Source organism: Strix uralensis, chromosome 5, assembly GCF_047716275.1.
Source record: "Strix uralensis isolate ZFMK-TIS-50842 chromosome 5, bStrUra1, whole genome shotgun sequence".
NCBI classification, from domain to species: domain Eukaryota; kingdom Metazoa; phylum Chordata; class Aves; order Strigiformes; family Strigidae; genus Strix; species Strix uralensis.
Window position 1 is genome coordinate 34272451 of NC_133976.1, and position 17328 is coordinate 34289778.

At 38.7% G+C, this 17328-nt stretch overlaps 1 protein-coding gene and 1 pseudogene across 2 annotated transcripts in view; one reads left to right on the plus strand and one right to left on the minus strand.

The window, feature by feature from the left end:
• Positions 1-17328, plus strand: part of TMEM117 (transmembrane protein 117) — a 228339-nt gene that overhangs the window by 24090 nt on the left and 186921 nt on the right. For both annotated transcript variants that reach the window (XM_074869356.1, XM_074869355.1), the window contains exon 3: positions 10677-10809. In XM_074869356.1, the coding sequence (XP_074725457.1) occupies positions 10677-10809 (133 nt within the window). The remainder of the gene's footprint in view (positions 1-10676; positions 10810-17328) is intronic.
• Positions 199-6247, minus strand: LOC141943870 (P2Y purinoceptor 1-like; annotated as a pseudogene).

Sequence of the window (17328 nt, forward strand, 5' to 3'; positions counted from 1 at the left end):
CAAGAATATTTAAAATGCTAATTCTGTAAAGCTAGGAATGGCTAGTGTTTCTTTTCACATTAAGTTTTACTCTGCCTTGCTGTGTATTCTTGCTTATTCAAGAGATTACTGTACAATACAGGAGACCAAATTTTAATTTGGTCTGATTACACAAAACCAAATGGGCAGTGGGAGATGCATGTCTTTGTAGACTGATGTTTAAGTCATTGTTCTTGAGGACAGGGTGACATCCCTTACCCTTCCTCTCAGACAACAGCAGCACTGGCATTTGGGATGACATTTTATACTTTTAATTCTTTGATAAAATGTCTTATTTGCTACCGTAAAAATGATTGGGTCAAGGCAACTGTTGATGCTGCATATGATCTCTGTGACTTTATAAATGGCACTTAATGTGCTTATGTTCCCACAGGGTGGTTGACAGTTAATTCTGTAAATTAGTATCACCATCATCATAACATGATAAGGTATGAAAGAAACAGCAAATACAATCAGAGCAGCTGAAATCAGCAGCAGAGGCCTAACAAGTCTGTTCCTTCTTTGCTGACGTTTACTGTGTTGTAGTAATGCTTTGAGAGTCAACATATAGCATGTAAAGATGACTGTGACTGGAATTAGGAATCTCAGTAGAATCTTGGAGAGTGTAAATGGCACTGCAAATTGTAAAGGTCCTTCAGTGCCATCCAGGGAACCTGTGATGTCAAGTTGTCTTCCAGCTGCCACTGTGTAATAGATCTCCGGCATTGATGTAATCGCTATGAAGATCCATACTGCGATGGTACAAAACACAGCCTTGTTAATGAAGTGATGGGATGGGCAGCACCTACGTATCTGTCAAAACTGATGAGTGTCAGGAAGTAGACACTTCCATAGATATTAATACTAAAAAATAGTCTTATGATCTGATAAAATGCTTGACTGGAGTAGATAGCTAACTTCTGGAGACTATAATATACTGAAAAAGGTGCCATGAGAGTCCAAGTCAAGTCACACAGTGCCAAATTAAAGAGAAGTACGGTATTGGTAGTCCGTGTCTTCATGCAGTACACATAATGTCGTAATGCAAGTATATTGCCTAGAAATCCTGCTAATAAAGAGAAAAGGCAAACCAGAATCAGCAAATAACAGTACCACTCCAGCTTAGGATTTCTGTTGCAAATTAAAATAGTGCATGTGCCATTCATCATCTTTCCGTGGAGTATGCCTGAAGGGAAAGAGAGACCAACAACTTTTAAAATAAAAATTGAATGAGTTGTATTGAATTTAAAATTCAAAACTTTCAAATTAAATCCAGTATGTTTGAATTGGCAAAAGAATTCAGAACATGGTATGACATACAACCCTATTTGAAAAAAATCTATGTTCCAAGTAGGTAACACTTCAAGCTTACTCTACAGCTCTACACCACTTAAAGTGTACCCTTGTAACACCAGCACAGGCTGTTGGTGTTAGATCACTTCATGAACTTTTATCCAAACCTTTATATTCTTTCCTCTCTAATATTTAGTGTAGTGTAAAATAGATTGGAGGAAAAAAGCACACACCCTCAGTAACAGCAGTGTTCCCTTGCCCACTACTGTATCTGTGTCTGTCTTTGGAAGAAGCAGAGGAGAGGACAGGAGGACAGTAATTGACCACACTCATTCCATCCCTGCTTTGCCAGAGTATCCATACTGGGCCTAGAGGCATATGTAATGTGGCAGATGTGCAGTGGGCTGTGACTGAGATCCAGAAGACAGCATCAAAAAAGTCAGGATGAAATCCTGTTTATGGTGAAGGCCACAGCAACTTTTCCATCTAAAGCGCTGGACAAACTGCTTTTTTTTTTCTTTGACTTTCTTCTGTATGAACGTGCCACACCAAAACCATTGTGCTTATTGTAGGGTTAGAGAGAATTTATTTTGTCTCACTCTTTATGGTCCAGTTTGTATCGATGCCCGTTACAGAATATCTGGAATATAGATCTGCAGAGTATATTTCAAAGCAAGGTTTTTTGTTTGTAAAGTCTTATGTTTAATCCCAATGAGTTTGTATTCTTAATAAAAACAAAATAAAAGCTGGAATATTCTGCCAGAATGAGCTGTCTGTCACCAATTGCAGTTTGTTACGTTTCTAGAACTTCTCTCCAAACGACGCAGCAGATGCCAAACTGTGTCTGTCCAAGTAGGAGCTTTGTGTGAGGGTCATCCAAATAGCCATATATAGATCAGAGTCCACTACAGTGTTTGATAGGATAAAATTTTACTCAGTACAAACCACACTTTGAATGGAAGAAATGACTTTTTCAAAATGTTATGAATTCCTTGAAAATTTTCAAACTTCAGCCATTAAGTTGGCAGTACTGTTTTTTTCAAATGTAATGTTTTGCTTTCACATCAACCTTAATACAATGACTTTTCCAAAGGTATGTTCACAGACACAGGTCAGAATATAACAAACACAAGCTACAGCTTGGACAATTGACATAGCGCTGAGGGATATGGTGTAGTTTGGAACTGTCAGTGTTAGGTTAATGGTTGGACTGGATGATCTTCAAGGTCCCTTCCAACCTAGATGATTCTGTGATTCTGTGATACAGTGAATACCTGCTAAATAAAGCCTGCATTATTGTGCTTTGCAAATTTATAGTTCACCCAGGCAGTGAACTGACAAAAAGCTAGTTCAGACTGTACTCAACAAATTAGGAAGGAAAGTTGCTTCTCTAGATGCTCAGCAACAAAAGCAGTTAAATGACTGTTCATAAAGTGAATATGGATAGAAAGCCATCTGTTCTACTCACAGTGTATTTCACAGGTGGGAAATATTTGCTCTCTAAATGTTTTTTGTTAAGTATTGAAGCACTGTACTTTAACCTAGGGTAGCTGTACTCTTTCTCTTTCCCTACTCCATAGCCTTTGTGAATATAAAAAAATACACAAACTTTATGTAATTTTTTTCTTCAGCTGAATTTTATAAGATATCCCTGTAAATTCTTTAAAATGTAGCCACCCTAATAGGTACAATACAGGTAAGTAACATTTTCTTATGATGTGTTCAATTAAAAAGGGTTTGAATATATGTAGGAAACTTATCTTTTCTTAAAATCCTCTTGGCTAGAGGTCATGTGTGCTTTGAATTAAATTGTATTTCCTAACTCTCTGTCTTCCTTTTCAATAATTTTGAATGAAGGCAATGAGGACTTGTTCCAAGTTGTGTTGGTGGTATAAATAAGCCCTGAAGTGGCTGCAAACAGCATGGCCATAGCTGCATGAGGGAAATGTAATGCCGGATTACTGATCTCATCAAGCTCCTGGAAAAGGACTATATGTAGGTCTAAACGAAGGGAGGCAGACAGCTGTGCTACCTGTTCCACTTTGCCAGATAAAGCATGGATGTGTAGCCTTGTAACTTCGTTAGGGCAATTACACACCTGAACTAATAAATTCCCTGTCCCCTTCATCATCTTCAGTTTACTGGACTGCACTCAGGGTTGAGCTATATGAAGTTAGTTATGTAGCTGGCGGGGCTGGAGCTGCGCAGCTGGGTAAGGTGCATTTGGAGCTCAGAGAGTCATTAGAAAATACGTCTGTGTTTTTGTAGGCAGTACCTTGGGATTCATATTTGAATTTTCTAAAATATTCTTACTGTCTCCTCTTAATTCTTTGTATTATAGTAGAGCTTAAAGGCCATAACCAAGACTAAATTCTTGAAACAGTGTGCTTTGCAATTGATGTGAGCGACTTACAGGGTGGACACAGGGGAACAGATGCAGAGATAAAAAGAAGCTTTCCTGCGGTAGCATAATAAGCAAGAGAAGAACACAAGGGGTTTTCCTCCCAGCTTGCTGCTGCAACAAGAACTCCTGGTCTTCCATCAGAGGAATTTGAAGCCTTGTAGAATCAGGACCCAGTTTCACTGCATGTAGGAAGACAGTCAGCATGCCCTACTACATCCTAAGGCCTTTGGAGCTACCCTGATGTCCAGTAGAGCTGCATATGTGCTCTAATGATTTTCAGAAGTGACATTTTTTAATATCAGACAACAGCAAGTTTTCTGTCTACCATCTTAGCACTAAGAAAATAACTTGAGCTATAGAGTTTGACTAGATCATCTTCACAGATCAAGTCCAAAATTTTGCACCTGTAGTTTAAGAAAACTTTCTTTTTCTGAACATTGCTCTGTTCACTGCTAAGTCCACGTATTCTTAAACAAAGCCAGCCAACACACATTTTAGCAGTGGTAGAATGAGCAACAGCACCATAACATTATACTGTGACAGATGAAGAGTTGCATATGTTGTCAATTCTGACTAAGAACAGACTTGCCAGACGTTGATGAAAGTAGGATTGGGTTTTCAAGGCTAAAAAATACTTCCAATTTATTGAGATTAATTTTTCAGCTGAACAGTTTCAACCATTGATGGAGATGTCCATGAACATTAAATGGACAGAAAGAGCAATCACATGATGGGGCATCCAGAATTAAAGGAATACCTCTGATTTCATGAAATGCTTGATATTAGAATGCTACACGTATGCCCAGGAAGGAGTTGAAGTTTATGGCTCCACCTCTCAAAATTAAGACAAGAAAGCATGCTAAATTCATGGCTAAGAATTTTATTTTTCTCTTGTAGAAGCAGTCCAATGAATCCCACCATCTTATGGGCTGTGGATCTAAAGATGCTAGAAAAGTTTTAGGTTTTAAAAAAGTGATCTGTTTGATTGACTCAGTTTTTGTATCGTCTGTGGGGTTGTCTATTCTCTTGGACCTGAAAGAAATATGGCTTAGATCTGTGACTCTCTGACAACGGATATCTACAAGATTCTTTGTCATTGTCCCCAGCAGCATCTGCACACTATTATAGAAAAAGTCAATCAGGTTTCAGCTGATGAGCTGATTTACTGTCTGGTTTGTTGCAGGGCCCTAAATCCTGAAGTCTCTACTACCTTCCGTTCCCCTTGTACCTGTGATGTGGCCTCCAAAGCCTTGGAGTAGATAGAAGACCTTGTTTCAATAAAAAATTACTTTTTGAGGAAACTTCTTTTGGAGCTAAGAAACATTGTGACACTGAAAAGAATCTTGATTTGTGTATATAGCTAATTGTAGTTGACAGTTTGTCACTGGTAGTCATTCATATGGCATTTAACTTGTATTTGCAAAGCTCCATTAGGTTTAGTGCATGTGTTTATTTTAAAAATATCTAATTTTGTATGTGTAAATATATCCTAGGAATCATATTCTTCCCTGTCATACCTGTGGGATTTTTTGACATTTTTAACAAGGTCATAATAAACAATTAATTTGGTCTGAAGTAAAAATAAGATTAAGCTGAATTTGGATCTTATTTTAAGTAATTTTATTCCTTATCTACTCTCTTTGCCCCTTGCTCTTTTTTGCTTGCTATTCTTTATAGTAGAAGCCCTAATTTTACATGAACTGTTTTATTTGTTGGAATTACTCTGAGAATTTTGTTTGCCTGTTTACAACTGTATTTTAATCTAGTACAAATCTATTCCAGTTACCAGATCGGTTTTCCAAATTTCTGACTATTCACACACCATTATATTTTGGTTACATGTGCTTTCAAAGCATACCTTTTTAGCTCATTTTATCAAATTAATAAAGCGTTATACAGGCAGTCCTAGGTTTTGTTATAAAAATATCGAGCATTATTTGCAATTTTTACTTTAACATCTTACCTGTTAGGCAATCATCTCATCATTCCTTTTTTAGATTCAACTGAATTGATGAAATATAATGCACTATGAATATTAAGTGGAGAATTTAGCATATTTTAGTTCAACTGCGTTTAGCATATTATACATAGTAGTACGATGGGAACAATAAGCAAAACACAGCAGTATTTGTATGCAATTAGGTAATCAGATTGTGCTAATACCCAATTCCTTTCTTCTTAATGACTCAATAGGTATTGTGATTAACCTACTCTTTCTTTCATTAAAAAAAGATGTTCATTACTAACTTGAGACTTAATGAAGTCCTATATGGCAAACATAAGCTACAGTAGAAGGATAGTTAAGGTGTAAGAATTTGTGTACCAAAGACAATATTTGTGAAAAAGTACTTAAAAAAATATGAAATTTATATGTATGTGTATTAATCAGTGTATAGTAGCTAAATATTATATTGCTTTGGAGAATACAGGTGCCATGAAAACTTACTAAATTTTTCTCTTACCTGTTTTAGAAAGGTTGGAATTATCTGTTTTACCGAAGTCTAGATGCCTGGCTGTGCTTTTCCCCTCCATTAATCTGGACCTTCTAAAATCACGACTCTATTTTGCAAGTACTGTTTTTAATCCAAAGTGTTGGTAATATTCCATATGCAATGGCAGCTCTTCAGAGAGCAGGTATTAAACTGCAAGGGAGATATCTTTTATCATTAAGCCCCTCCTCTCAGTAAATCAGGATAAATTGCTATTGCCATAGCAGCCTCTGCTTGCTTCTTAAGGAAGGACGGACTTATTGCACATCCCTAGTTTAGCTAGGCTTGAGGCTGTCACTGTTTCCAGCGGTGAAAGAGAAGAAGAGTACAGGGACTTGGAGCATGTATATATGTGTTTGCACTTTCTATTTCTTTTCTCTTCTTTGATGCCAGAATCCTTGTTACTGCTGCCCTACTACTGGACTGGTCTGTGGACCTATATTGCTCTTGCCCCATCAGAGAGTTTGGTTCACCCCACCTACCTACCTATCACTTCTCCTGCCTCACAGATCTCATCTCATTCCAAAATCTCAGCCCTGTCAGAGAACTCCCATCCTCCAACCCTGCTTACTCCAGAGCTCAAATACTACCTACTGATTCAGCCCATAGCCCAGGTCTGCTCCAGGGCCTCCAGTCTTCCTGCCCCAGACCTGCATCTCCAGTCTTCAGCAGCACACACCAGTCCTGGGATCTTCCTGTTTCATTCCCTGAATGAACACTTCACATTTTTGACTTATTTCCCGTAGCTTCTCCATGTGTCCAGCCTTAATCCATGCTGAAACTAGACTTTGCAGTTCACCAACAGCTGCCAGAGGTTGCCTGCATCCCAGACCATTCCACCTCTCAGTCTGCTATATCATGTCTCTTGATACCTCCTGTCCAGCTCCTCATCTTCTTTCTGTTTTCCCTATTCTGACATCTTGTAGCACCTGACTGCACTATCTCCTCATAGGATGCTGTCCTTCACCTTACTGCTTGCATTATTGGTTGTCTTCCTTACTCCTCTTGGCTTCTGCTGTGGCACTCTCCACCTTGCAAAAGTTAATTCCCTCTCCTGCACTGGTGAAGTTTTCAATACTTCAAACAATCAAAGAACACATTAAAAAATCCACCTGGTTTTAGAAAAGAAAAATTCTATCTGAAAAAAAGATAGAACATCTGTGGTAACCCATGATAAAATAATGATACTCTGTTAGTTATAGGGGCGTGCAAGCATGAGAGATGGTGAGCTACACAAAGTATCTACTAAAATCAGCAGAGGGTTTTAGTAGGAATCAATCAAGTGGATTGAGGTGTGTGACACCCAGATGAGGAAGAACTAGTATGGCTGAGGTTTAAGAAAGTGGTCATTAGAAATTCTGGTAAGAACAGGACAAGGAGCTGAACCAGACTTGTAGAGGTCCAGGAGAAAAAAACTCCAGACAGTGAATAAACAGTGTGCCTAAAGAGTTTGGAGATGAAAGACAAAAAGGTGATAGGATATTCTTGCAGAAGCAAGTATAGAGGCTATTACAATGCTAAAATCCAGTAGGTATGTTTGGTTTAGGAAAGGCTGGATGAGACAGAGAGATTAAGAAGAGGAAGAGAGGGATCAGAGTAGACATAAAGAAGATCTCAAAACTGGTTAGAATGAAATTGTATGGGGAGGTGAAAAGGGTAAAGGGCTACAGGAAACAGGTGAGAAACTCCTGCATTTATGATAATGGAGGACAAAAAGGTAAGAGGAGAAGACAGAGAAGGACAGCTAGTCCAGGAAAAATATGTTCCTGAAGAAAACATGCCAAAAGTTTCACCTATCACCAATCATGAGAGTAAGCAGAGCTTCTTTTCAAGTGATAAGACATACCACTATTCTTTGCAAAAGGCGTTGTCTGCAGAATACAGTATGGCATATCACATGATTAAAGTGCTTAAAGGTCTAAGAAAAACACACAGTACAAGATTCTACATACTCATAATTTGATTTCCTAATTAAATCAGGGAAGCAAATAATGTATGTCAAGGGGACATGCTTCTACTTCAAATACTTCAGACGAGAAAAGCTTTCTTAGACGTGAAAAGGAAAATGATGTATGAATCAGTAAGCTTTTTTTAGCATTTGAAATTAATTGTAATGGTCTGTAATCTTTCTCAGCATCTCTTAAAAATACTGTTATTAGTAAGTGATTGTTTCATTCTATTTTTTTTCCATTGGACTTCAGTGTGTATCATTAGAAAATAAAATACAGAAAAAGTGTGCATAAGGAACTGAGATTTTTCTTTATGTAGGAATGATGAAAAATAGTTAAGACTGTAGGAGCTTATTTTGTGATATTTCAGTGAGGCATTGTAACAGCATTTGACAAATTTTAGTTTAATAAACTGCTTGGTAGTTGATCAGTCTTTCTGATGTTACCTTAATAGTAAAAATTACCACTGTAACAACTATATTGTTCTTAAACATGTTAAATATTATCTGCTGGTACAAAGCCCTTTTGAAATCCCATCTGAGATGTTAGGCATTGTTCTTGCTGGGAGTCAAGCACTGAAAAAATATCTCTATGCCTTTACACCATCATTCACCCACTCCCATGTAGATCATTCATCACTGCAAGTAAATTGCCTTTGAAAAAGCAGGAACCATTAAAACCAAGTATAAACTACAAAAATCAGGATGGGGAAGAGTGTTGTATTTCAGTAAGACTTTTGAGGATACAACAGTAAAATCAATCTTACTGTGACAAACTTGTAATATTACATTTGTGAAATGACAAGAACATTACCATGGGAAACAATCAAAGCTCAAATACTCTAGGGAATGTTTTGTTATCTGTGATGCGGTGACCAGATTTGGTGTACATATGTGACTAGGAAATGAATCGTAATTACGTCATAAGTATGGCTGTAAGTTCTATTCTCTTTTGCAATATGATTTTTTTTATGTTACCACTTACAGGCTTAATCAGTTTGTGGCCTTGTTGTGGTATAATGTAGAAAAAGTCTACTGTAAGAGAATAAAATTATTCTTCACCTTTGTGGATCAAGGACTTGAGCATAGAGTGTAAATGACATGTCCATAATGTCACTGGAGTTCTCTTGTAGAATTTGAAATTGATTCTAAGGCTCCTGGCACTCACCCATTGCCTGAGGTCATCCCAGCTGAGCCTAAGACTTTTTCAGATTTTCCTATGTTGGCATCAAATGACTGGCAGACAAGAACACGTGGCAGCTTTGTACTGCCTCACAAAATAGAGGAGCACTGAGATTGCACAGTAGCGTTATCTCGGTTTTTCTGAGAGGAAGAGTGATTACTTATTACTAACCATGTATTTTTGTGTACTTTTGGGTGTAAGCAGGAGTCATCTTTGACTCAAGGGATGACTTTTCCTCTGATACATGGAGTTCCCCTCTAGTCCAGGAATTTCTTTTATCTCAACTGGTCCTGCAGTCACTTTCTTCAGAAAAGCAAATAATCTCTTTTTCTCATGAGCCCAAATGTCCCAAATCCCCAATTCTATTCCATGTTTGTGTTTCTCACAAGCTAGATGAACATATATGATGAGATCAGATCACTGTTATCATGTCATATATTTGACCTGATGCTGTCTATAGTCAGTGAAAAGAGACAGGCAGCCATCAAGATTTAATGACTCTTTTGTTACTGATAAAGAAATAACTGGCAGCAAATAATGGATCTCATGCAGCCTGAGGTACTTATGACACTTCAAAATTTATAAAGTCTCGTTTCTCAAACCATTGCTCGAATGCCACTAAAAAGTAGCTCTTGCCTTGAGGTCTAGACTGATTCCATGAGATCTCCCCTGCTGTGGCATTTGTTCTGGAGTGTTAGGATGTAAGAGTTTCTAGAAAATGTGATGGTTTAGGCAGTTGCCCTTCCAATCTAAGGATGTGCATCACTACTGTTCGTTGAGCTTCAAAGTCAGCAGGTTGATGGAACTAATTCACATGAAACAAAAAACAAAAAAAGGTAAATTTTCTTTTTTTCTCGATGGGTCAGTTCCCCATTCTTGTTCACTTGTGCATGGCTGCTCAGCTTGCTGTGTCAGCATGAGAGCAGAGCGAGTAGAGGTATTAATGACTGAAACAGGGAAACATCAAAAGCTGCTTAACCAGCATGTAGAATCACATGTAGTGTATGTAAAACCATGGCCACATTTTGATCAGGTTCCACAGACATGATGTGGACTCCTTCAGACCTCCACCTCAGTGATTTTGATTGTAAGAGCCCAAACCAGTTTTTCATCAGTTTGTGGGAAGCAACTTTGTAATTTTGTAGGAATGATACCTGTTCATGCTGAACTGCAGAAGAGTAGTTTGGCTGCATGATATTCAATCTGCCCTCCCCACACACAGGGGAATAATTGGATATAAGAAGAACTGCAGTTTAGTACTCTATTTTGGTTTTATTATCATGTAAACATGTATTTAACTGATTGACTAAAATGTGCTTTCTCATAATATTCATCCCACAGGTCAGTTGCTCCGTCTGAAAATGTTTCGAGAGGACCATGGGTCTTGGATGACAATGTTCTTCAGTACCATCCTCTTCCTCTTCATTTTTTCTCACATTTATAATCTGTTCCTCATTATGGCAGGGAATATGAGGTAGGTTACAGAGTTTCTTTTTGTCTCTTTTGCTCTAGAATATATTCTACTGGAAACTTTTTGTGTTATGCTGCTTTACAGAGAACAAGAGCTTACCAAGATGTAAACATACTAGTATTGACTATCTTTTTTTATTCCTCTGCTTTCTGAATTTAGGTAGAATAGTAATTTAATTGGTTAATTAGCCAAAAGGATTAAAGTATCAGTTATAAAAAGTGGGGTCCTAGACCAATGACAGAAACTATTACATCAGGGTACTAACGAACATTATATCTTTTTTTTAAAAAAATTTACAATTATAGCTCAACACATTGGATTTGAAATTAGGGGTGAGTAATTTAAAAGTATAAACATTACTATTATGCCTACTCAGGAAATTCAGACTTAAAAGAAATTGAAACATCCAAACTTGAGGAAACTCACACTCTGAACACAAACATTTAATATTTTGGGTGTGTACAATAATATTTGCTTATCCAGTTTGTTAAAAATATTATTAAAAATCTATTTTTCTTTCCATTAGGTCCTCTGACAGGGCAAAGTTATGGTTGGCTGAGAGATGAACAGCTATCTTTTTATTATGTTTGGATTTATTTTAAATGAAGCTTTTTATATTAATTTTCTGGCTTAAGAAGACTTGCTTCCTCCTGTATCTCAAAATTAACACCACATTCGTGTGTTGATTTTCCTGTGAAAATCTACATTATTAGTCATCTAGTACATACAAAATGAGTTTATTGGACAGAAATACACAGTCCTGTTATTTATGAAAGGCAAGATAGCATCCGAAGAGTTTCTATCAGAGAATAAGAAATCCAGTGTATATATGAGTTGAATAGTGAAAATAATCAAATTACTTGCTCTTAGCAGAATATCAGAGTTATACTGACTGAGTCTGATGAAGAATTATGTTACAGACCTTAAGTGTGTCAATAAAAATGCATGGTGTATAAAATCCTGTTACCAGTGTGACATAAAACAGAAGGTGAGTAGAAGGCAGACTGGGTGTCACTGAACAAATGTAAGCACAGACCAGCTCGACTGATCGTGAGACGTGTCATGAACACTAAATATATTGATTTGAGCAAGGTGTGTAAAGCAGCAGAAACACCAGGTACTCTAGGAAACGATCATGGTAATGATGTGGTAGATATGAATAGGTGTCCAATAAGAGGCAGAATAATCATCCCTGAAATGAAGGTGGGAGCATTGCAGGTTTCTGGCTTCCCTATTTACATAGTCATAATACTATAGGTATTATGTTAAGATTTATATTTGGTATTTCTAATGCTCCATAAACTATAACTAGCTGTTAAGACAAAGCATTAACAATTTTGAAAGCTTGACTCATGTCTGGAAATCAGAATTCATTTGTCTTTGTCAACATTCCTGCTCCCCGTATCTGTTACAATCTTCCGTTAGCTTCACTGAAGAGACTGTGTGGCAATCAGCATCCATGTTCATGGAAATAGGCACAGCCTATGGGGTCAGTCAATCTGCCCTTTTGCTTTCTGCAGGCTGCTTATGCCCCAGACCTAGATTTGTTGTGATTGCTTTGGGAAGCTGACCATGCGGTGCTCAAGGAATCATACTGCCTTTTTCAAAGTGGACTGAAGGTTTGTTACAGGCGTTTTGGGTGTCCATTCTGGCAAAAAGGCAGCAAGTGGATATGGAACAGTTTCAGTGTCAAATTACACAATGTAAAACATCAGTCAAACAGAGCCTTTGGATCTGTCCTCTCAAAGTTGAGGTAGAACAATGTGTAGTACTTTCATAAAGAAAGTTCCTACAACCAACATCATCAAAGCCAACTATTTCATGTTGCTATAATAAAGTGTTTCGGGGAGTGGATTATTCTTTTCCTGAGTTAATGTAATCCTTATGAAAGCTATTTTCTTCATGGTTTGTACTTCTGTGCAAAAGAACAGCTCTGTCTATGTCTTTTGCCACAGTGCCTTACTGAAATGACTGACACCAGAGAGACTGACTTCCAGGATAAAGGTCAGAGTCTGCCTGTATTGAGGTTATAGTCTTTGTAGAGACAAGCTGACCTTTGTGCCTATGGACTTCTATGAAGCACAAGCATCTAGAATACACATCTTTCCAATACAAGGGCTACGAAAGCCTTACAATTACTGCCTACAAGACTGAGTGAAAAACATTTTTTTTTTTTTTTTTTTTGCCTGTGTTTGCTCCTTGCCCTGTCTCTGTTTCAGCTTGCCCTGTGTGCTGGCAGGAGAGTGATTCTGACAAGTTTCTTTATGTCAGATGTTTGGTCTCATCAATGACAATCCCTTTGTGTCTCATGAATAGGAGAATCATATGTCTTGCATGTGCATGCCAGCGTGGATGATCACAGTAGAAGCAATATCCTGTTGAGTGCTTGAGAAACCTGTGCCAGGAGTGCTTTAAAGTTCTGTCATGTTGCCATCTCTGAGAAGGTATATTTTACTGTTGCCAAGATTTGGGTTTTTTTGAAGTGTTTTTAAGACACTGAGTGTGGCAAACCTAAAAAGTGTGAATGTGTCCCTTAAAAAAGGGTAGTGGTAGGGACTATAGTTTGCTGGGAAGAGCAAAAGCTGGACAAGTTGCTGGTATTTTAATATGTATTATACAGCTGTTTGCTGGATGAAGGTGTGACTATTTGAACGGAAAACTTTGTGACAGATTGGAATGTATCTTTTTTAAGTCCCTCTTCTTTTTTCAGTGACATTTCCTTTTAGGGACTTCACAGGTTATGGCACTGACCCACTGTACATTAGGTCATTGCTCTTGTAGTCAGAGCCAAACATCCGTTGAGGAAACATGTCTGAAAGTTTGTTGGAGAATGGTCTGCAGCTATTATTTCTTACTGCTTCTCATCCCTGAAAACAGTAAGCAGAAGCCAGGCTGGGCACAGGGCCCACATCAGGTCCAGTTTGTGTAACTATCTGAAGGCCCAGCAGGTTTGAGGCACAGGCTTCAGGAGCAAGGTGTTTGGTCTAGCTGGTCCTTCTAGCTGATCCTTCTCTGCTAGAAAAATGTGGAATAGAGAGGATAAATGTGAAAATGATCCAGAAGTAGGAAATGTTCAGATGTTATTCAGGTTTAGGTTTAGAGACCTGGGGAGCGCAGCAGGATGAGTCAGTCAGAACAGACCAACAACTGTTAGAGAGCAGGCCTGGTAAAGGCTGCTGTGAGAGTAGTGCAGAAAAAGCTGTTCTGGCAAAAGTCAGAGTAACCTTAAGAACTGCTTTAAGCTTTAATAAGGAATGATTTCTTTCAGAATAGTTTTAATACTTGGAGAACAGTAAAACCAATTGTAGAGGATCAGAAAAAATATTATCTTGTGTGATGCCAGGGGCTGAACTGTGCAGTGGGAGTGAGGCCTTTGAATTTCTTCTGTAATTCGGAATTTTAAGTTTTTGAAGTAGCGAGAAGGGCACTGCCAATTCCATCTGCTGATGACATCTTCTTAATGGGTGTGTGTCTACGTCAGCCAGTGATATGGTACCTTGTGAGAGGGACTCTTATACAACACAATGTGACATACGTTGGCCTGGGGGTCTGCTGCTCATGCTATGAGTCTTGTGGTGGTTTTGTGCACATGAACAGAAGTACAATGTCTGTCACGTTGCAGTCCATCACACTTGTGTACAACGGTCCATCACGCATGTACACAATGGTCCTCTGCACAGCGAGCCCAAGCAGCCTTGGAAAGAGGCTAGCTGCCATCTAAAGTGGCCCTCTGTGTCAAATCTGTCACTGTCACTGCCTGCTCCAAACTATTCTTTGCCCTCACATGGCAGAAGAAAATCCCTCCTTCCTTTATCCATCTTACAACAGCTGTGGGAGCCTGTTTGGAGGTCTTAATACATACTCAGAGCTATTTCGATCAACATAGGCCTGCATATAGTGAATAGAAGGTTTCTTCTATGATTATAGACAATAAGAAGATAGTGGCTGCTCTCTTGTAGTACTTCTACTTCACTGGTTTTGCTTCTGCAGAAGTGTCTGTCAATTCCTGTCACTTTGTTATAACATTTTCTTTGATCAGTGCTCTGAGGCGGGGAAAACAGTTTGCTAGGAATCTGGACCAGAGCATTGCCAGTGGTCACTGGGTGAGGCTGAGGGGTGTGAAGTGGTGGCAGCACACCATGATCAGAATTGACGACAAACAGGGGCTGCACAATTTGCGGGCACCGCCCAGTCACACAGCTGGGGCTATGAATGCACTGCAAGGTGGCCGGGTGGCTGTCTATATATCTGTCCATCCGGGGAGGTCACTGCACAGCCCCTCTGCAAACATTAGGCACTACTGGCCATGTCTGGACTACTCCCACCCAAGTCTTGAACAGTGTGGTCCTGTTCATACAGTCCTGAGCAGGACATCGTTCTCCAACTACCTTGATGGTCTTTGAAGACATGACTTGGATCCTTTAAGTGCTTATAAAATACCTTGTGCTGGACATTATTAATAATGCACAGTTAGTTATTGGACAAGACCAATAACATTGGCTAAGGCCAAGGTTTCTGTTAGAAGCAGAAAAATTTAATAAACTGGAGTGCTGTTGAATATTTGCAGCAAACTCAAACGTAGTATGTGTGAAAGTAGCTCACAGCCCAGTGGACCAAAGTAAAGCTCTCAGAGGATTAAAAAACCATTTTTTTTTTTGCAGAGGGAAATTCTAGAAAGCTAGGATCAACATTGCCTAGCTTGAAGAATTTCTTAAAACAATTTAAAACCAGGAATTCATGTAATGAATGGTAACAAGAACAACATGAAAACAACGGAATTTTAAGACAATGTTTTATGGTATTGCATGGTAAAAAAAAAAAAAAAAGGACAAACCTCATCAGAATCCTCCTCTGTCTGCTCCTTGGAGGAAACTGGAGCAGTGTTGGGCTATTGAAATCTTAGGGCTTTCCCAGTGATTCCCAATTCACAGCATGCATATCTAGTTAGGTGACAAGCTCCACTGTAGTCTGTCATCTGAAGACCTCCCCTAGTACATTGTAACAGATACTCTGTGCTACCTTGCCAGAGATGTGATTTCTGCCCTTGTCTTTGGACTCATGGCCTTCATTTTTCAAAATACAGTGTGGCAATGGTATTCAAAAATCTTGGGTAGATATGTTAACTGTCTGGCAATTTTTGCACAGTGCCAGTGAGCACACTCAAGTTTTCTGCCCCTTTGCAGAAGATGCCTGGAAGGCTTGTCTCAAGGCACTCCAGTGGAACATATGATACTTATCTTGCATTTTGTCTCCTATACTTGGCTATTTCTGATTGCTATTTTGGAGCTTAAGTTGAAAGACCAAAAAAAAAGTAGATCAGGCTTTCATGTTGGGTTGTAATGTGCTGGTGAGAGCTCTTAGGACATTGAAAATAATGCCTCTAGAATGATTTTGGCTTTCAAAGCACATGCAGCTCTCAGTCAAAAGCCAAAAGCAGTGTAAAGAGTAGTTCCCTCCTCAACCTTTTGATATCTTTTGTGTGGCAAAGTGACCAAACCTGTAGATGTTTCCAGCATTTTATTCCTGCACATGACCACAGTGACTGCTGGAGGACTGATCAGCATCATGGTGACCTCCTCAGTGTTTTAGTACCGAATGACCCCATTACCAATGGCATCTTGCACACTGCAAGGCATGCTAGTGTGCAGTTCCATCATGTTTTCACAGGAAAGGAGGCTTTTTTCTGCATATTAAAGGTTCATATAAATGTGATTAGTATAAATCTGCTGTGCAGGTCTGGATGGAGGGTTTCACAGATTGAAAAGTGCCTATGTTGTGTCCAGGGCCTGAAGATTTGACACTTCTCAGCACTTTTCAGATCAAGGACTTGCATTCAATTTGCAATGCCCATGTCACCTGCTCAGCAGCCTGGAGCTATCTTATATCAGAGCACCATCTATTTTAATCATGAACATTGCCTGTATACATGCAGTTCAGGCCTTATGAACTGTAATATTTAAAGTACTGTCCTCACAGCTTTTGAGTAACTCTGGCTATTGCTTGAAGTCCCATCTAACTCCCAAACTGGTGAACTCTTGCAACAGTGATTAACTTTGTGGTATCTGAACAGGTAGGGTGAAGTGCAGCTGTTGTATGCCATTTATCAAAGTACCATTGAATAGTTTTTTTAAAACTGAGGGACTTGTGTGTTTATTTGTTAACTGAAGTAATTTAGATTCTTGAACTTCATCAGTGATTTTGAGCTGTGTAACAGCTAACAGATAAGGAGCAGAACTTATTTATTTAAGGCTGAAGCATAAATGAAAGGAGGAAACTTTTTTTTTTTTTTTAATCTAATGGGAAAGAAGAGGATTGCAGAGGGATGGAAAAAGGATTACTAGTGTGCATTCCTAGTGCATTGTGGCAAGGCCCACGTGGTGGCAGCAAAGGGCGCATTTTAACGGTAGAACAGCTAAATCCGGTGGAAGTAGACAGGGATCCTTTTTATCGAACATTTTATCTGGATTTTTCTGTGCCACAAGCAAATTCACAACCCTTAATTTATCGTCTATTTCTTTAAAG